Genomic DNA, 21423 nt, shown 5'->3' on the forward strand with positions numbered 1-21423 from the left:
AAAATCTGTGACTGCAATCAAAAAACTAAAATGTCTTGTATTTTTTATTTTTTTTTGTTACTTATGGTTAAGGTTAAGCTCTGTGTGTGTATGTGTGTGTGTGTGTGCATGTGCATGGTGGGGCGTGGATTTATAGTCAGGCCAGTAAAGGCTGTCTGTGCCAGATCTTATACCCATATAGACAGGCAGCACATCTTAAAAATGTTTTAGCCTGATTATGTTTGTGTGCCCTGTAATGGGTTGGTGCCCCATCCTGGGTTATTTCCTGCCTTGTGCCTGTAGCTTCCAGGACAGGCTCCAGACCCCCGTGATCCTGGTCCGTGTTACATACTGTATAGATTTGGCAGGAGCTGTAGTGAAGTTTACATGTTTCTGCTCCATCTGTGCAGGTTTACTCCATGTGCATTAGATTCCTTCCACAGGCCAGAAAACATGTGGTTTGGTGAGTCTATGTTTTTGTGGTATTTACAATGTGTGGCTGTGCATAAGAGTCCTTGCCCTGCTATGGACTGGTGGTGCCAAGAGACCAGGCCTGCCTCATGCCCTGTGCTCGCTGGGGCAACCCCAGTATCCCCGTGCCCCTGTACTGGGTATGTAGCTACAAAAGAGGGCGGGATGGACGTGCTGCGTGCAGTTGTGGGAGTGACGTGGCGGCCGGCGACCCCACCTGCACGCGGGCCTCCGTCAGCTTGGTCCGCTGGGCCAGCTCCTCGCGGGTGTAGATGTCGGGGTAGTGCGTGCGCTCGAAGGCCTTCTCCAGCTCCTCCAGCTGCTCCGCCGTGAAGGTGGTGCGGCTCCGCCGCTGCTTCCTCTTCAGGGGCAGGTCGGGCTCGGACTCTACATCTGAGCCGTCGTCCATGCGGCCGCCTGGAACACAACGAATGGGGGGAGCAGGCTAAGTCACTGAACACGGGTCGGGAGTGCAGGCTAAGTCACTGGACACGGCTCGGGGGAGCAGACTAAGTCACTGAACACGGCTGGGGGGAGCAGGCTAAGTCACTGAACACGGCTCGGGGGAGCAGGCTAAGTCACTGAACACGGCCGTCCCGCCCTGAACACCCTTACAGACATTCTGACGTGTGTAAAATATGCTACCATAGCTACAAAGAAAGGTATGGGTACACATAGTCAAGGAAGCATAGGGATACATAGAATATAAAAGCAGTAAAGATACGTAATGATGCAAAACTAAGCACAAACCGTTACTTTTTTATAATATCGGTGAGAAGAGTGTCAGGCACAGATTTTCTTCCTTTTGAAAGGAGTTGATGTCATCTAAACTGTCCAATCGCTCTGACGGGCAATGTACAGTCAAAGTAACAGATAGACCCAAGTCAAACTGGATCAACAACACCAGACATTTCGGATGTCCAAGGGCCATCATGCTGGTCATGTCTGTTTCCATGGCGATATGGGTGTTGTTGGGTGGGGGGGATGAAGAGTGAGGAGCTGAGGATTTGAATGATATAGCTGAAAGTAAGAGACGGGAAATATTATTTTAATCTGTGGCTATTTATACATAAGGGGCTTTTGTGTATACAATGCCAAATCACAGCACATCCAAACAGACTTGGGAGCCAGGAGAGAAGGCGGAATGGGGGGGGGTTAATCTCCCCAGACCACCTTAGTGATCCCTGTACCACTATTCTTCTGTGAGGGCCTGGGGCTCCTAGACCAAACCGCCAGCGTGTAAATATTCCCATCGAAACGCCACATCGGCTTCGCCGAAGTGCCCGCCTCCAGCCTCCAACACTGTTTACAGTCACTGCGACAGATTGGGTTACATTTCAACCTCCATTTCGGTTACTGGAAACAGGTCTTCCTCTGCGGGCGGCGGCCGGCTGTGAGGATAAACACGGAGGCCGCACGGTTGACGCCACGCTGTTTTCCGGTAAACATGACGCGAAAGAGTCCGCCGTTCGGAGAGACAGACGACGAGGGGAGCCGCCTTTACTAAACCTGTCAAACGCTCTCACTGGTGCCCTTCATGCACAAAAACTGAAACGCTTTCACCCGCAGAGCTAAAACTGATAGCCATGCAGTGTAATATGATGGCTGTTTAGTCAAGAGGCACAATATTACAGCACAAGTATCATAGCTACAAAAACCAGTATATCGTTTAGAGAACAATACAAGGAATGGAAGCAGTTCTCGTTAGCATCCCTGGCTAGTAACAGCTAGCATAAGTGGCACAGGGAGGAAACATCTCTGCTGTCACTCTGCCAGCCTGTTCTCCCCATTCTTGTTGATTCCAGGAAGGAAACGGGAGTCCATTTTGTCATTTCGAACTTGAGCTTGCTGTTTACATTTCCAGTTTAGACAGAGAAGGACTGATCCCTGAAAATCTCCCCAGAGGCGCGGGAGGCCTGGTCTCACAGACTCAGGCTTTAACCCGTCGCCCTCCCAGCCTGGAATTAGGTGGGATAAATAGTGGTTTTTATTCTTGGATGTTCCTTTCCCAGACAGCTCCTACCACCCGCAAGCACTGCCGATCGCACAGGGCAGAGACGGGGCCCATCAATGTGCCAGAGAACGTACCCCCCCCCCCAAAAACACACACACAGCCGTAGATTTAAGGTCTCTACACCACCTTCTGCAGCTTGGAAAATAGGACCAGGGATTACACACAGCGTGGTTTCCCAGCAGGACTGGGTCGGGCAGCGGTCTGTCTGCCACACTGCTACTGGAAGACCTGATCACACACTGGGACTTGGGCTCCTGTGTCCCAGAAGGTCTCCATCACAGGTTAAGGGCAGCAGGGCTTCACCACACATGCAGTCAAATCTCACTCCACCCTTTACAGAGAATTCCATTATCATATTGCTTTTCTATTTTCTATTTTCACCATCTAAACTAACGTCATTTTGGACAAAACCTTCAAACAGTCCAATGAAGATATCTACATGTTCAATGTGATTCATTTATGGGTAATGCTTTCCTTCTCCAAGTATCTGGGACCCCTGGGACTGGATTCCAGGGTTGCGGGTGATCAGAGGGCTTCAGGCTATTGAGTGACAGCTGGAGCAGCTTGAGAAGATTCATAATGACCGGATCCTGTGTCTTATCTGTGTCTGACGCCGATTCATTGAGGATGCAGGCGGGGGGGGGCATGAGTTCGGGAAACCACATAGGGTCCCGCTAATCCCATCTGAGCGCCAGACGATGTTGAGGTGCGCTGCGCTCAGATGAAGAAGCTGTCTAGTTCTGAAGCACCCAGGGTCCTAAGGCTAGGTGTGAGCACCAGCGAGGACGTCGCTCTGCCATGAGATGCTGCTGAACGGCCCGTCGACGATAAGACCTTTTCTCTAGGAATGAGTTGGGTGCAGAGAAAGAGGGATCTCAGATGGTGTGAATAATCGCCTGAAAGGGAGAGTGGGTCTGGGTGCGCGTGCATGCGTGTCTGTGTGTTTAAGTGCATGGCTGGAGGTAGCTTTAAGAAAAGAAGGTTAACACCACAACCTGCAAATAACAATACTAACAGGACCCATCTAACTGGCTCAGACTGCTGGCCAGCTCCAGAGTTTAATTAAACAAGGAATTATGGGATTAGGTGGAGACTATCATTGCAGGCCACTCGAGACGATTCCTTGTGGATGTCTCTTTGTCTTCCCGAGCTCACGCTTGAGAATTCTCAAAGGATTACATGTGGCTGCAGGACATGCAGCCGCATTAATTAAATCAATTCCCCCCCCACCACCACCCCCCCCCCCTCCTGTAGTAATGATTCATTTTCCAACAGTGCCCCTGCAAAAATACACTTGTAAATAGAAATAGGAATGCCGTATACACAGAGACACACACAGACATGCACACACACACACACACACAGCACAATGTATTCCTTTGTTAGTGTTCATGAGGATGCGGTAAAGAGATTTGCTGTTAACTCTGCAGGACAACACTTCAGTCCAGCAGGGTGTCCTGTAGTCCTTATTCCGGAAAGAACCTCTGAGTCCTGCACTTGCAGTGCGGTGGGTGCTGCTTCCATTTCAGTGACAGCATGGAATTTATTTGCTCTTCTACATGCTGCTGGATTTTGGCCTACTTGGGGAGGGGGGGCAGGTCTCACCATATCCATTTTCGCCATGCATCCTTTATTTTTTTTTCCCAGCATGTATGGTTATCTGGAGAGCATCACCGCAAGTCTGACACTGGTCGTCTTGTGGTCCCTGGGTCTCCAGTTGCTATTTCTATTGCCTTTTTCCAATGTGGTTGGGATTGTGGAACTCAAATAGAAAATTCACGACCGGAATTGGATGAATGCAGCCCCGCCGTGCAACACCACGCAGTCGGCGGGAGAAATGGCCAAACATGCGGGAGTAATTCCGGGGTCACAGGGACGGCAATCCCTGAGATCACCACGCACCTGAGCAGCCACAGTTAGGCCCCCGGGGGACTGACCATGTCTGGCAGCTCATAGAAAGCGAAGCCCAGCATGTTATGCAGCAGCGCAATGCACGATGCGCTAGACAGGCGTGTTCCCCAATGCACCAGTGGTGTTTCAGAACGAAATATAATGCCACAGACACCTTCAAGGCAGGTGATGCATGTCTGACAAGTAGTCTTACAGAGCATCAGTTTCAGATAAATGAAAGCAATTACCCACATCCCAACAACACAAAACAGCCTGATTATGGCATAAGAGCACCACTGTAATTCCACTTGAAAGCTGTGTGGGAGATTGATAAAATTGTCAGGCCGTGTCATTTATCATAGATGTAAATCCTAATCGCGTGTTACTCAGAGAGTATTATTCCCAGAAATTCTATTTCCTCGGGGTAGTTTACACATGTGCCGCTTTTAAACGCAGATATTTCTTCTTTTAATAACATTATTTAAGATCATGTCAGGTCCATTTAAATGAGGTCGGCCCATTCTGATACCGTGAAACACTAAAGACTGAAAGTCAGCGGCAGTTTCGGGCCAGAAGGAGCATTTGTCACTCCACGCCAACAGCATCATGTTTACCCCTTTAATAAAATGATCAAATGAATGAGCAGCAGGTTTCCTCAAAGGGATCGATATCACCTGCTGCGATGAGAGCAATAAATTGAAGGATTTATGGTAAGTGCTAATAATCTTCCAACACCAGCAAAATGATGCCAGAGCGATTTTCACAAGACAGAACGACATCAAGTCAAAGTCAAAGCATCGTTACGGTTTCCTTTAGCTTCACCAAGCATCACCATTATATTGTATGTATTTGCATGTCTGCCTATTAACATGGGACACACATAGGTGCCTTATTGAAAGATTCTCCCCAATAAAAAGCTTTGATGAAGGATCATCTACACGCTTTTCATGTAGCTCATGCCAGACTGTCAGATATTGGGGAATCCTTCCCTGCTGCAGCTTTCCTTTCTGCTGCAAGTTCTGCTGATCTGACAACAAGCAAATGTGACATCCATCACCCATGTCATACAAACACCACCCCCCCCATTCCACCTCTCAACCTCTCCCATATCGGCTTTTCTAACCATTTTTCCTAGAGGACACAGAATTGTCCTCCACTTTTGCCAGTTATTTATTCCGGAGCGACGCCTGAGGTGAACTGGATTCCATTGGATCTGTATTAAATGCTGTGGGGCAGGTATGCTGGAAAGGCTACTCTGTGAAATTTAATTGAATGGAATTGATCTCGCGGTGGGCTAATTGCCTCCACCTGCCAAGCCTTCTCTGTCTCAGAGACACAGAGTGAAAGGGATGCACCCTAACTTCCAGACTACAAGATCCCTTTCAGATCGCCAGGTCATCCTTTGCCTAGTCCTCAAAATCCCAGCCAGCATGGCTGTCTTCGCCTGTTTTTTTCTCACAAGGTATGCTACCACGATCGACCGCGGACATCTCCTTAAGAAAGAAGGAGAGAAAAGATGGGTTGATGGTAGATTACCTTGAAAAGCAAATTAGTTCCAGGAAAATTGCCATCAAGCCGCACCCCAAGTAATTTTTAAGTACCAAAGACCCACAGTCTCCGCAACATGAATGACATGCTAGTTGATGCTTTTAGCTATTAGCATATTTTACTTGTATTTTTTCTCCAAACAGGGAAATATAACAGTCGATCTGTTCTCTTAGGTCTCTTTCTTTCTGTATTTAGTGTGCATCTTTGTTTTGGGGTATTACTTTTCTAAAGGAAGAGAAGCTCATTATGTGTGTAGCCTGTAGGGCTAACTGCTATATTCCTTGCCACGATCTCTCAGGCTCTGGGCGTGAATTAGAAATGCCCTGCCTACACTCAGCTTTGCAGGGACCTGCACTTCACATGCTGGCATGTAGCACGTAGCGTGACGTCAGGCTGACCGGGGATATGGGGCCCGACGCCAAGTGGCCTTGCTGGAGAGGCTCTGCGAGAGGACCGGGGAACATGCCGGTCCAGGAAGCGGTCATGGGTACTGCGAGACCCGGAGAAAATCCAAGAAAATACACACACACACACACACACAGCTGAGGCCATATCTAAACACTGCAAACCCCAGAAGTGGGAGGAAACACCATCACAGCGAGTCACTACGCCACACTTAAGGAACACTGTGTATCACGAAAGATACCGGCTAAATAATACTGTCATACAGCAGGAAATAAGCTGGCAATTTAAATGTCATTAAAGTGCAAACAGTTAACCAATTTGCAATAGTTTAACTGTAAAGAAGTGCTATAGATTACAAATATTGCTACCATTTCACAATAAGACTACCCTTATAAAGGGTTTACAAATGTTTCATAATCAGGTTCTTAGTTAGGTTGTAACATGTCAATCATTAATATACAATTACCACAGTTTTATTTTTATTAATGAGTTACTACCATTTATTATTGGCAAAGGGGAGCCTTACTGTAAAGTGGAACTGAAATATTTTGTTAATTCATAACGTGTGGACAAGACTTGGTTCTTGACATGCAGATATCTAGTCCGGAATTAACTTGCAAGCAGAAAACACATTAGAAATCACAGTGAAGTCCAGCTGACCGTGGTATTGCTTAATATATAAAGCCCACCTATTCCAGCAAGAAGGACAAGATTTGAGGTTTACAAGTAACTCGCACAGAGTAGCTAATCTGACTCTTCCGAAGCAGGTTGAGTCATTAATTCACAGTCAGCAGAACTTCTCTCAAATTAGACACACTATTTTCCTCAATTAGCAAGTTTAGATCTTTATTTGCTGGGGAAATGAGGTGTCATCAGCAGTCAGACACCATTTCTTTTAATCTGCCAGTGTCCCTCAGAACTGGCACAAGTTCAAACTGCCAGTTGCATAAATCTAAGTTCATCACCTTATGTGAAAAACATCTCTGAATTTGACCTCTTCCACTCTTTACTTCATATTTATTTCACTCAGCTGGTAAAATGCTGCTAAATTTCTGCACAAACTATTTTTAATGGTGCTGCATTACCCGAAAGGCACTATGACGAGCTAACGATGTCAGTCTCGGGTGAGAATTCACTATGGGGTTTTCCTTGGGCCCTATAAAGAGACCTCTGTTCTGTCTCGACATCATTTTCAAACACCATGGCTGTCAAGTGGCCTCCTCTGTCTCGTTGTCACTTTCTAAATTTGGGCAGGGAGCCCCCCCCCATCCCCCCAAACGTCGCACATGAAAATTCCTCTGCTTTTCTTCTCATTCATTGGAAAAAAGACACATCTTTAAGAAGAAGAAGAGGCAGCAGCGGAGAACAGAGAAAGGCAAAGAGGGGAGCTTCCATAATCTTTGGCTCCCACAACAAACAATTAGCCCCCTTTTCTTTCTTTAGGAGGAGGGGAAAAAAAAAAGTTTAAGGGGAGAAAAAGGGAAAAGAAGCAGCAGAGGCGATGGGGACGGCCTTTCAAGGCTCTTGTCATGTCCATGAAGGCAGTGGTGCTTTCTGTCTGTGCATCTCTGAGAGTGTGAGCTCACCTTAAACAACAGGCTGGCTCAGAGGCCCCCGACCCTTTCAGGACCCATAGAAGGTGCACCTTAGGGGGCCATTAAAGCCTGAAAGAAGGTCTGACAACTCTCCACTGCTCCATGGGGCATCAATAAATGCTGACATATTGACTCTCCGTACCCGAACGCCACTGGAAGGTGCAGCCTGAATATTAATCCATTAAGGGCTTGGTAGTGCGCGTGCGTGCGTGTGTGTGTGTGTCTGTGTGTGTGTGCGTGAGTGCATGCGAGTGGGTTTACCTATCCTTATGGGGACATAATGTCCCCATAACATGATAAATATCTGTTTTTTTTTCCTGGTCCCCATAAGGGAAAACTCTATTTTATAAAAATCGGTGACTGCTATGAAAAAACTACATGTGCGTGTGTGTGTGTGTGTGTGTGTGTGTAGAGGTGGAGTGAAGTGGCTTGGGTGGTTTTTTAGAGAAGGGAGGTGGGCTGTATTTTCAAGATTGGGCTTGACGAATGTTTTGTATGGGGGACAAATATGGGGAGAAAATCAAGCCAACATTCCAGCTTTAAGTAGTGTTAGGAAGACCTTACGATCTGAATAAATAAAATATAAAACATTTAAACTCATTATCAGAACCTGCCAAGACGAATAACCCATCAAAAAATCCTGTTATCCAAATTTAATTTTAAAATAAATAGTAACATAACATACAATATATATCCCATATAAATAATCAATAATTCATCCAAACTGCATTCTACTGTGACATTCAGATGAAACCATATAATTTTTAACTTCTCTATTGAAGCAAAATCCTTGCAATTTAGAACAGTTGTTCCTATATACTGTTAATTTGTTACATATCTGTATGCACAGTTGTCTGTTTTTAGTGCTGTATTTACTTCACAAGAGTCATTGTATATATGCACACATATACCACATATATATCTGCATTTGTTCTATGTACTCTCGGAAAGTAGAATCGAAATTCCGAGCTAAGATTGCGGAAGGCGGAGATGCAGCTGCAGTTGACATTCCGTAATTTAACTCGGTCAATGAAAAGTTGTGAAAGAACTGATTCAATTTCTACCTGCCGGCACTAGGGAGGTGGCTATTGAAATAAGTGGGTTTAGTTTTACACCAGGTCTCCTTCCTCCTTATTGACAATGGGATTTAATTTCCTGGGATTAAGATCTTGCTAATTGAGGTCACAGAAAAAAGTAATGAAATTAGAGGCGGGAAAAAACACAGTCTAAATAGGCAGAGGAAGCCTGCAAAGATCTGCCAACTGGCACTGGGACCAGAGTCACCAACAAAGGGCCCGAAATGCGGAGAGGCTCACACAGGGGCAACGCGGGCAATCAGACCCAAACTTGTGCCATTGAGAGTCTGTCCCACCCCCGCTATTTGGCACATGTTCTGAAATGCTGAGAGTCTCTGCAGCGCATTGGCTATACCAAGAGCTCCCACATCCCGAACAGAAACATCACGATGTGAAGAACGTAAGGTGAATATGCCCGGTTATGGATAACAATCTGAAAGGTCTACTGTCAGCCTAAAATGCCAAATGATGACGCACCAAACTGCAGTTTCAGACACCTGATGCATCTTGTAATTATCACACGGCCAATTAATTAAGTTCATATTTCATGCAAACATTTTATAGACAGTCCAGATGAACACTGTCAGTGTTTTATGGGTTAACCTGAACAGAAACTATTATTTCTGCACTCCTGTATCTTTAAGTAAAGAAGGAGAGAGACATTGTTGAGTCTTTGCAGAACTTTGTGCTATCACGGAATTATATCTTTGCAAAACAACATTGGCCCTACCTAAGACTGCTCCTTTCAGCTTCATCTGTCCTCAAGTATCAACAAACACATAAACTATGGGAAGCGTTAAGTGTATCTAAGTGCTGACATAGTAAACAAAAAAAAAAACGCGAAGCAGAATCTTAACGTATTTATTAATTCAGCCTCTCACTGGACAGCTAGGCTACTGTGCGGGAAAAATGCCAGAATTTTTACGGGCGAGCGAAAATCGCATTTTGAAAAGCAGAGATTAATAATCAGCGATAAAGGCTTTCCGGCTGCACAAAAGTGACTGATTCTGCCTCTCAGAGTCTCCTCCAAAGATTATGGCTAATAGATACTTAAAGTGCACCGAGATGCATTTACGCAGAAGATTGTCGAGCTCATCATCGGACAGGCTGTCATTTCTTCTGGAACACAAATACGTAAGATCAAACACAGAGACCACTCCAGTAAGAACTCAACTGGAAGCCAACAGTAAAATGATCGTTGTACCTACGAAAGAAATAAATCGTCTAGATAAATCACAGCAAATCGGTCTTCGAAGCTTAAAGTAAATATAATTTAAATGAGTTTACCATTAATGAGCGACATCTAGGACATTGTTTGATACTAAAAACAATTTTTAAAGCACTCTATGCTTTATGTACATACTCTATTTCTCAAATGAGGAAAAAATTGCTTTTTCAAGCCAGTCTGGGATGATCTTGAAGACGTAATGAGAGGGCACATAGAAACGAGCCCATTAGCGAATCAAGCAGCAGAGACGGGGGTCTAATGAGGCAGAGGGCAGTGTCCCTGGCCGACTCACCGCCGCTCACACACCGGCCACATCATCCACCATTTCAGTCGGTGGAAAAAATCCGAACAAATTCCTGATTCGCAACACTTCTGCGGACATGTTTATTGTCTTTGTGTGAGCGTAAAATACACATATAAATAAAGAAAACGAAGATTCGAGGCGGAAGTCATTAAAGAGCATAAAATAGGAAATTTTATGGACATAAGTGGCATGGGCTGATGGTGATTTTTAAACCAGTGGACCATGGTGCTAACTAACGCTTTATTATCGCTGCGACGCTGGGCATATGCCTTCCTGCTTAATTACCGTTGCGCATTAGGCTGCGTAGGGAACGCATCAATTGTAATAAAATTAGCCTGTTCTAGCTTTTAATGCGCTTCTACAGTTAGGCTACGAGCAGACCGATCTATAATCCCCTATTACAACCAGGCTGTCTAATGTTTGACAACTTTTGGCAGACAAAGAAAATCTGAGGAAACATAAGTTTTGAATTATTGTAAAGCAATTTCATCAGGCTTTATTGTCGTCATTTTCATTAAGAAGGGATGAATTATTTGTGGAAACTGTTTAACATTGTTACAAAGAAAGACAAAAATAGAGAGAATCAGTATTCTGTAGATAGTTCTACAGACTATAAAAAAGCTTGTTTATCCATTTTTGTTTAAAGAATGACAATCTTAGGCCTTGTCACAAAAAAAAACAAGATATGAGGTCTTTTAAAAATTCAACTCACACGGCTGGAATGAAAACAAAGAAAACACTGAGTTGAAGATGAAAAGGATTGCAATATTAGATTTAAATACAGCGAAATGTCATTAAAAATACTAAACTAGTCGCAATAAATGAAAAAGTCACAATAAACGAAAAGGAAACAGAAAAGCTCCATGAACAGACATAGTGGACATTGCATTTGAATTTCTCAAATTACTCAGCTTGAGGACTATATTTGAAGGGTCAATAATGGCTGTGATTTCTGGCAGGTTGCCGGGTCACATTAAGATGCATTAATGAATGGGGATCCTGAGGGGAAGATTTAATGTGGCAGTGATGACAGTGCTGCGACGAGGTCTGCGGCCACGCCGAAACAGATCATGGTAAAGCTGTATCTCTGTCACCTCCAGAGTAAAACAAAAGTGGGGGGGAGGGGGGCAGCGGGACTTTAGGCTGTGGGGCAATGGAGTGCATCCATGTTTTTTCAACCCAACTGCTCTCTCAGGGGGAGGTTGGGGAGGGGGGTCAGTTTGTTGCTCTTATGGGGAGTGCAAAAGCACAATTTGCCCCGCAGGGAACCAGCAGGACCAGACAGCTCATAAACACTGAAATGGGACCACTGGTCCTGCTCTGTTTGGGTCAGCGCAAATGCAATTGGTCATGAGCAATAAGGAAGAGTAATTACAAAAAAAATGTGCATAGATTGTAAATTGTTTATGATGACACTAACATCATCTGTTGATGTCTATAAAGGTTTATGGAACAACGGGGGTATTTCAGGGTGACACGATTGGGAAAAAGGTTTTTCGGGTTGATGGTGGGTTAATGAGCCCGTGGGACTGGGAGACCCTGTGGGACTGGGAGACCCTGAGTAAGGCTGAGTAAGCTCTGGTCCCCTGGCTGCCCATGGCGACACTTTCACTAAGCCGTAGGTTCACAGCCGTCCTCTGACCCCAGACCAGCATCCCCTGGCCACCAAGGGGTCAGTCAGTCAGTCCATGCCTCCCTGCTCAAAAAGGAAACCCTGCTGAAATCAAATCTATACTTTTGGCTGCCGCAAAAAAAAAATGCTTTACAAGTGATTGCAAGTGCAATCGGTCCTGCCTATCGTGCTATTCTGGCGAAGTTTTCATGACTGTGATTTATAAACATTTTTTGTGTTTTTCACAAAAAACATTTGTTTTGTTTTTTTTTTTCTTTTACTGTATTACATGATTTTGTATTCTGTTGTGCTGTTTTATCTTTATATGTGCTCTTTTCTATGGACTAAGAACCTAAGGACTACAAATGAAGACTATTGCACAGTTACAGTAATGTTGCTAATATGCATTGTCCTTCTCAAATGAACCAATAAACAAACAAAAATGTTTATTCAAAGGTAATGTCTAAAAGCCAGAGTAACTGATATATATTAGACTAAAGAGCAGGACAAATAACATAATAGCTTTACAACATGATTACACTCTCCCCGTGAGCTATAACAATTTAAAACATATTAGCAAGTTCGTGGAATTTGCCTCAACAGGTAGCTTTCTGGAATAAAGACTCAGTGGCAAACCTTAGAGCTGTCTATCATGTTTAAAGACCAAGTCTATCTGGCATAAAGACCAGTCTATAAGTGAGATGGACATTAAAAAGCACTTTCAGGAAGTTTTCCACCCCAGTGGGGATATTATGTGAATTGTAGTGCCATTTTTCATTTCTCTGATCCAACTCAAAGACCAGTAAGCCAAACAGCAACATACTAATTGCAATGATTTTTTTATGGATGACTCTACAACTGATAGTTTAAGCAGACTTGGAAATAATTCTTCTTAATTTGTCTCCTGTTTGTGAGTGCAAAAATGGGATTGTTTTTCCAGCCATAAAATCGCGTAAAATTTATAAAAGATTGCATTTGGAAGACAGACAATGTGCTAACGAGATTGTAAATGCAGAGAGGTGGCATTGAAAGAAAATGTTCAAATTAGTTAAATGAGATGAAATGCAGTACTCAATGACAAGTGTCTGAGATGTAGATGAAGCAGGATTCCTCAAAGAGATGCCCGGCACTTCCTGGGACGACACTGTGGTGCTGAGAACATGGTGAGACTGGTTACAGATCTGGCAAGTGATTCTCGGAGAGCAAAACCATTCCCACAGGGGTTGTGTGCATCCGCCCCGGGGAATCATGCCCGGATTCCCTTTTGCTCACACTTACCCTAATCGAAGCACAGATCACGGAGCCTCGAGAACAGCCCCCCCCCTCCCCGAAACAGCTCGCACCCTTCCCCTACATCGCGATATGCGCCACAATCGCCATCGCTTCTTCCTGACAATCTTGTGTGTGTGTGTGTGTGTGTGTGTGGGTGTATATATATATATATATATATATATGTAATAGTAAATATACTGTGCATCTGCTGGCGTTTTCCAAACTAAACCTCATTGTTCTTACAATGACAATAAAACATTTATCTATCTATCCTCTCGGACACCAAAGAAATATTCTCCTAACTCCCTGATTCAGTCTGTACCTATTTGCTGTCCCTGGTGAGGATTCCAATGCCAGGTGCGCAGGCCTGGGGGGGGGACCTTTGATTGGGTTTAAAGACACAGCGCACAGTCCCCCCCCCCCCCCCCCCACCTTGAATACCCAAGAGTGGCATCATAGCAGATTATCGTGGAGCATACGGCCACACACATGGCTTCTCTTTATGTTTTAAAAACAAGACTGGAAATTACGAGGGGGGGGGGGCGGGGGGGGGGGTTAAATACTAATAAATATCAAAGCTAATACAAAATATGAATCATAAACTGTGCTTTATGAAAAGCTCATAGATTTCACATTAGGTTATGCACCCTCTACCCCCTCATCGTTTCGGTAGGTCTTCTTGTCAACAGCAGACAACAATTTTCCCTGTTATGGAGGACGTCTCCTCTAACGAATGACAGATAACTGTGGTCTGAAGGGTGGCTTTTACAAACTGCTAACGGCGCTGCCGCCGCTGGTCCCTCGCCACAGCACGGATGGGAGAGCCGGCGAGGGCACGCAAAAACAAACGCATCTTCAGAAAGAAGTTGTTTTTCTTGTCTAGACAGATTCCCACTTAGGGCTGCCAATCAGCAGAAACGCCACGCCAGTGTTTCCCCTCTTCCTCCTCCTTCTTGATTACTGTACTTTTTGTCCCATAAAAGAAAGGGCTTGTCATCTCAAAGTCGGGCCGACCCTCTGTGTGCTGTCACTGCTCTCAATGACCTTGACAAATTCCTCCAGTAACACACCAGTGACAGGCTGCGCCCCTTCGGACGTGGGGGCCGCGCAGAAAGCCATGAATGAATGTGTCATACACCGCGCCAGGCCCTAATTAACAAATTGTTGGATGGAAAAGAAATATGCCATCTTGCCAGTATATAATGGCTGCGTGAGAGCCCTTAGGACTGCCAATGCAAATAACAAACATCGGGAAAATGGGAAGAAAGGAGAAAAATAAACATTCAGAGCAAGCCTGTCTCAGCTTGGTGAGCTAACAAAGTATTGATCTTTCCTGCGTCTTCTTTTTTTGTTTAGAAAGGCCTCATCCCTCCTAATAGCTGTCTCAGAGCGTAATCTCCCCCTAATCTGCCCCCCTCTCCCCTCTCCCCCTTTTCTCCTCCCTTCTTCAGTCTGTCTCGCGTCGCTTTAGTTAACTGCCCTGTCGGAATATAGCTCATGGAGCTAATTGTGTTGCTGATGTTGACACCTGCCGGATCTGGCCAGGGGTGGACATGCAGCGTCAAGGCCTATGATCCCAACCTGTCCCGGGTCACCCCTCGCGGGAGCCCCCACCCCCTCCACCCCGCCCACCCACCCCCCTTCTCCCCTCTTCAGGGAGGGACTCGGTGCGGGTTAGAAAGGGTCACAAGTCACAGCCCTCCCTCTGATGTCGAGAAGCAGAGAGCTGGTGGGGGGGGGTTGGGTGATGGGTTGGAGGGGGGAGGGAGTGACTGGTGAAAGATCAGCATGTTTGCCGCTTTTTAAACTGTTTGTATTGTGTCCAATTCCTGCAGTTGCCATGTGCAACCAAAAATAAACCCACCAATCATGCATGATGGTTTAACTTATCGATTTTCCTTTTTAAACCGTATATGTGTTTACATATATAGATAAATATATATAGTGTGTATGTTCTTTGACATGTTTAAAAATTTCAGGTTATAGGGGCAATAGATATCACTGGTCCTTCTCTGAGAAGGCAGAATCAGAGGAGAAATGAAGTGGTGTTTATCTGCCACCCATGCATTTCGCCGCACTTCGCTCCGCCGTAACACCTGCTGCTCGCGCGCCGCATACAACACGCCTTCAAACGCGCCATACGGGCCCTCGGCTGTGGGCCCTGACAGAAGCTCACAGCACCCAGATTGGGCCACTCCCACTGCAGATGTACATTAATGCAAAAAAATACAGATCTCCTCTGCACAAGGGGCGAAAAAAACCTTCCTTTTAACATGCTGTTGTCTGGCTTGATCGTGTCAGTTTGAAGGAGCCCATTCAAAGGTATTCATGCATCTGCCTTTGAAGCACAATAGCTGCTAGTTTATAAACTGTCTGCCTAGTTGCCTAAAGGCTTTAGTTCCTATTGTTTTCATCCCCTTAATAAACTTTTTGGAGGAGTTCATCAATTTGCCTGAATGGCTGACGCACTGCTTCTAAGGACGCAAAATAACAGAATGTTCGCTATTCTCCTTTTCTCTGCCTACTTCTTAAAGTGGCTGTCTGTCACTGGAGAGAGTGGGCTGTCAGATAGACCGTTTTTAGGCCCAACCCAAAAGAGACATCCGTTTAAAGGAGCGACTTTTATAAAAAATAAATTTACCAGTTTAATTTTTACTTTTAAAATTTTCCCATCACAGAAATTATCATTTGCACGTCGTTTAAATAAATCGTTTTTTCAGGAATATATCTTTTGATCGTAAATCGTCGGATGGGCACATGATACAACATAACACTTGAGGAAAATCTAATTTTGCGCGTGTTTAAACGTCATCTGCATTTTGCACGTTATTATCAGTGACAGCTGTATATTTTTCATAATTTCATACCTGCTTATACGGGATCACGATCTTGATTGTGTCGTGCAGCCACGAGGCTATGAAGTAAAAACAAGGCAGTCTCGCGAAGCAAAACCGTAAACACCAATCCCACCCTCCCATCATTTATAAAACGGGGGAGTGGGACACCGTCTCCACCCAGGCACCTAAGCTACTGTTCAAGACGAATCCTCGTTAACTGCCCTAACTTAATCTGACAAGTTCGCGGAGTTAAGAAGATGCTGTCCGAGTTATGACTTTCGAGTCCTATTCAGCTCGAGATGAGCATCCATCCGCCGCCTATCGCTGCGCAAGGCCGGACGTCAAGATGCATTTGCCTATATTCTGAGAACCTTTTGTGGACTCGTCCTACGAGCCATCAGAGACTGAAAGATGCGCTTTCAGGAGAGTCAGTTACATCCACGAGTGGGCTTCATTTAGATCAAAATGTGTTTTACAGCAAGAAAAACGAAAAATACAAACTTGAAAATAATGCATATAATTTCAAGGCGCTGAAACGAGATGTTATTCGTCTAAAATAATAGAGCTACGGTTTATTTCAACGCTGCATAGTTTTGTTCTCCATTAGAGCGTCTTTAGCAAGCGAATGAATTGGGTTCCATCCGTTTTCCCGTGGCTTCTGATGGCAATATTAATTATTTTTCATTGCTGTAATAAATAAAATTGTAGTGTGTATATATATATATATATGTGTGTGTGTGTGTGTGTGTGTGCGTGCGTGCGTGCGTGCGTGCGTGCGTGTGTTTGTTTGTATGTTTTTATTTTACAGCTACTCTTGTTGGCCATAGACCGTCTTCTAAATTTATACAATAGTGCTTAAAAGTGAAGTAATTTGCATAATATTGTTTTCCTTAATTCCGCTGAGCCACGTATAGCCTACGAACCTAACCGCATTTCAAAAATATTTTCCCATTTTTAAAACGGGATCTGACATTTGCTCTAAAGTCGAGAGAACTCTCAATAACGATTTTTAACTACGTCAGAGTCAACGGTTTAAAAAGTTAAGTCATGCAAACTGACTTGCTTAGCTATTTTAAAAGGTGACTCGGGGCACTCCTTCCAATTTCACCGCAACCCGGGACTCTCTATTGTTCGCCACCTTGGGAGCCGCCTCTGCTAATCTGCCGGTTATTTGCAATAAGAATTGAAAAATATCTACACTCCTGTGGTAAAAGAATTAACCAGGCCAGTGGGATGAAAGACCACTGGGACCCTGTTATGAAGTGCAAGAAAAATACCCGGCAGTAACCTTGGATTTGTGTAGGCTACCTATGTGATACTCATGCGGAACACACAGTGGCTATGAAGACATTTCTGGCTATTTTACTGTAGTCCTACTGGAGCATTAAGTAGTCGGAATTTTGGAATGGAAAAATATAGCCCTTCATTTAAAGAAGAAAAAAAACCTTCAATGAAAATAACCTGTTGTACTCGCATACACGCGTCCTTTCTGGTGGTCGATGGGAAAATCCTAAGTTTACAGAAATGCGTTTGACCTCGACAAAAAAAAATACCCATTATCATTTGCATTGCCCTGTGATTCCATTATGCTCAGATCTAACCAGACTGTCAAGTGTCAACGAGGTTTGTTTGGCATAAGTCATATTTGCAGCAGTTAGTTTTCTATATAATTTAACACTTTTCTCTCTCATTTAATTGATGAGTCAAGTACCATTTACAAATTGTCTTTATACTCTTTGAATTGGCTTATATATCTTGATATTGAATTGTACCGCAGTTCCTTCATCCATCATATGATTAATGTAGTGTTCCGCTGTCTCTTGTAATTATCATCTCTACTCATATAATACAGATAAAATAAGTGTCAATTGTCTAACAAATATATTGGCACTGAAACTGGCCAAGTCACTATATTGAATCACAATAATTCAGAAAAGCCAATTTTTATTCATACATGCTTGATGTTTAGACAACGTGTGCTACGACTATTAGCCAAGGAACGGAACATTTCAGTTATTGCCAAATGAAATTGCACCACTTTACCCATTACCAACAGTTTTTGACATATTTAGGATGTACTTGATAATTACTTTCCAGAATTCTGCGCTGTGTTCTGCAATACATCGAAAGTAGCAGCGGTCAGTCTCGTAGAATGATTATGATATGGTCTCGCGGAAAGCCGCGCAGCAAGGTTGTTAAGAGCCCTGTTATTACAAAAAGGGATGAAAGGGTTTAAGATACCTTCTCTACCTTGGGCCGTCTCCCCAGGTTCTCCGGATGAATTACATAGGAAACTAAAATGAGCTGGATTTACAGAAGGCATCCAGACCCCAGGAACCCCTGTCAAATCCTAGCTACACGGCGGCGTCTAATAAACCAGTCATGCGCAAAATAGCAAGTTAACCGAAAAAAGAGGGTAAAATGAAAAGGGAACTGCAACACTTGCAAGGACAGGTATTAGCACTGTCAACATTCCTCAGAAATTTGACACAATTTCCACGTTCCCTGCTTATCTTTGAGTCTCATGTGTTTTCGAATGATGCAAAACTTTGATAACACATTTTAGCTGGTCAGAAGCGACACATGGCAGTGTATTGGTCATGCTCCTTGAAACCCAAAAACATCTGACCAAATGAATGACAGTTTTAGGTCATTCAGTGGGGGGGACTAAATTTATCTCACTAACCCGGCAATATTTCAAATTTGTAGATACAGTGTAAGATAGGTACACCAATCAGTTTTCGCAATTCAGCGAAATACGGTGACGGATTGTTATGACCGATTGGTAAATCATCAATACTGTAAATACTGTGACCAATACTTTAGTTCACGCTAATGCGGTGTCCATAACAAAATCGATCACCGATCACGCCAGAAGTTTTCACACTGGCGGTAGGGATCAAAATTGAATGCGTTCGTGGGACGCGCCACAATGTGAATGCATCATGAACTACTAACAACAGATCCGTTTGTAAAACTTACACTAATGATTTTATTGCGTGCACAAAGTTGACCCACGGCTTGACATTTGCTTTAGGAATGAACTTTGCCAGATAATTACGGTCTCAGGTCTGGGGCTTATGTGTGCTCTGAACTTCGCCTTTCCCGTTTCAGCATTGTGGAGCGATTCCCTTTTGTTGGCTGATCTGTCTCCCATTGGGTAGCGAGACAGATAAAGATTCTTGGTATTTGTCGGTAAAAATGAAAGCGGGATTAGGCAGAGGCTGGTGAACATACCATGGCAAACAAGGGGCAGCTATTCTTGCACGCGGACTCTTTATCCATTTAGCAATTCAAACATATTTAAAAGTGAAAATAAAAGTAAAATTCCCATTGACGCACAGAAAACTTCGCACTTCAGTTAAAGCCACACGTAAGGCAATTATGTTACAATAAATATTACATCAGAGAGGCAGTAAACGCGAAGAATTGACATGCTTATTGCCTACTTATAACATTACACATACAACGCTGTAGCTTTTTTCTTCTTTAACAGTGTATTAAAATTCGTCCATAAATTCATTCTGTTTTAGACCATGCCCCATTATTTCATTACGGTTCCACAATTCAGCTTATTCATGTTATAAATCAGTACATCTAACCTGATTCAAAATTTTGTATAGCTTTGCACAATCTATTTAGATATAAATGTATAAACATACATGCAGTTTCCAGAATTCCCCCCTGGAATCAATAAAGTTAATCTTAATATTTTATATATAAACATTAGCATACTATAACAATAATTCTACAAATGGTACAATATTTTGATATGCGAGTCTCTGCGCAGATAGTCTGGCAGACCTCAACAAAGATCCAATCTACGTCTTTGCTGAGAAGTTGTATTTGTATTTTATACAATTATGTTACTGCCACCATGACGTAAACTCAGCGGGCGTTATAATTAACGAAAATATGCTGCGTATGGCGGGATAAAAGTTAACACTTGCTCATACTACGTTTGACTTAGGGGCGGTTATAATCAATGAGACCTTGTCTCTTGAGTGTTTAGTCAGGGTCACCAAGAGTTCTTCGGCATTTTAAATTTTATGGAACATACACACAAAGTGATAGCGAGGTCCACCATCAAAAACACTTTTGTGGCTCTACAGAGGAACCCGGGAGGCTAACACATTTATTGGTATCAGCGGGAGTTTTCCTTGTCGTTTGTTCTTTTTGTTCCACGGATCTACCAGGACGACCCCCCCCCCCTCCACCCTGTTGCTTAGTGCCGACCATAGCCACACTTCTCGGGAACTCTCGGGTAATTCTCAAGGCCAGATAAATAAATAAACAATTAAACGAATAAACGAATAAATAGACAATTAAGCAAACAAATAAACAAAAATAAATAAACAAATAAATAAATAGATAAACAAACAAACAAATATTGACAAGCACAAATATAAAATTTGCTCAAAATATGACCTGTACAGATGCGTGGGCTTGGGTGGTGGGGGGGGTCGTTCACCTTCGCGAGCGCATGCCTTACCGATAGCTTCTGAATCGCTACTAAATCTCAAACCTTCAAATAAGGAGAGAAATAAAATCCCCTATAAGGTTATTGAACAGGAAAGGATTATGAACGCGCCTTTATATTTGAAGAAGAAATCCCCATGTCTTCTACAGTAGACTTTTGAATTTTCCCTAAGTAGCCCAAAAAGAAAGATTGTCCCTTTTAGGGAAAAAAACACCAGAGATCCAAAAACCATTCTAGTATGTAATATGTGTGTGCAGATAGGACTTGTCCCACATGGCAAGAAATGCTTTAATTAATAGACAGACAGGCCTGAAAGCGGCACTGGCGGCCTGTAATATGATGAACTCCCATTGTGGTGGTGTCACCACAAATGTTTCTGATAAGCAAAAGCACCCAAGGATCAAAGACTATAAGCCTCTCAATTTCCTCCAGCCGCCTCTACTTTTCCTCACCTACTTTCTATTTTCCTTCCTTATTCCCTTAGAAAAAAAAGAAAGAAAGGCCCCGAAACACACAGCAGAATCCCTTCTATGACAACGGCAGGGTCCGCCTCAGGTTCACGGGTCACCCAAACGCTAGGATATGACTGCGCATTAATATTCCCCGCGAAACGACAGGCTTATTCCATACGTCGGCGCTCCCAAGATGACAAATGTCTTCATAAATTGGCATTAACTGACATATCATTATTGTCACGATTCCATAGACGGTA

General features: G+C 43.7%; 1 protein-coding gene across 1 annotated transcript in view; it reads right to left on the minus strand.

Annotated features, from left to right (window-relative positions):
• pax7b (paired box 7b) overlaps nt 1-21423 on the minus strand; it is a 75596-nt gene that overhangs the window by 38558 nt on the left and 15615 nt on the right. The window contains exon 6 of the mRNA XM_023841418.2: nt 668-867. Coding sequence (XP_023697186.1) covers nt 668-867 — 200 coding nt within the window. The remainder of the gene's footprint in view (nt 1-667; nt 868-21423) is intronic.

Source organism: Paramormyrops kingsleyae, chromosome 6 (assembly GCF_048594095.1).
Source record: "Paramormyrops kingsleyae isolate MSU_618 chromosome 6, PKINGS_0.4, whole genome shotgun sequence".
Lineage (NCBI taxonomy): Eukaryota > Metazoa > Chordata > Actinopteri > Osteoglossiformes > Mormyridae > Paramormyrops > Paramormyrops kingsleyae.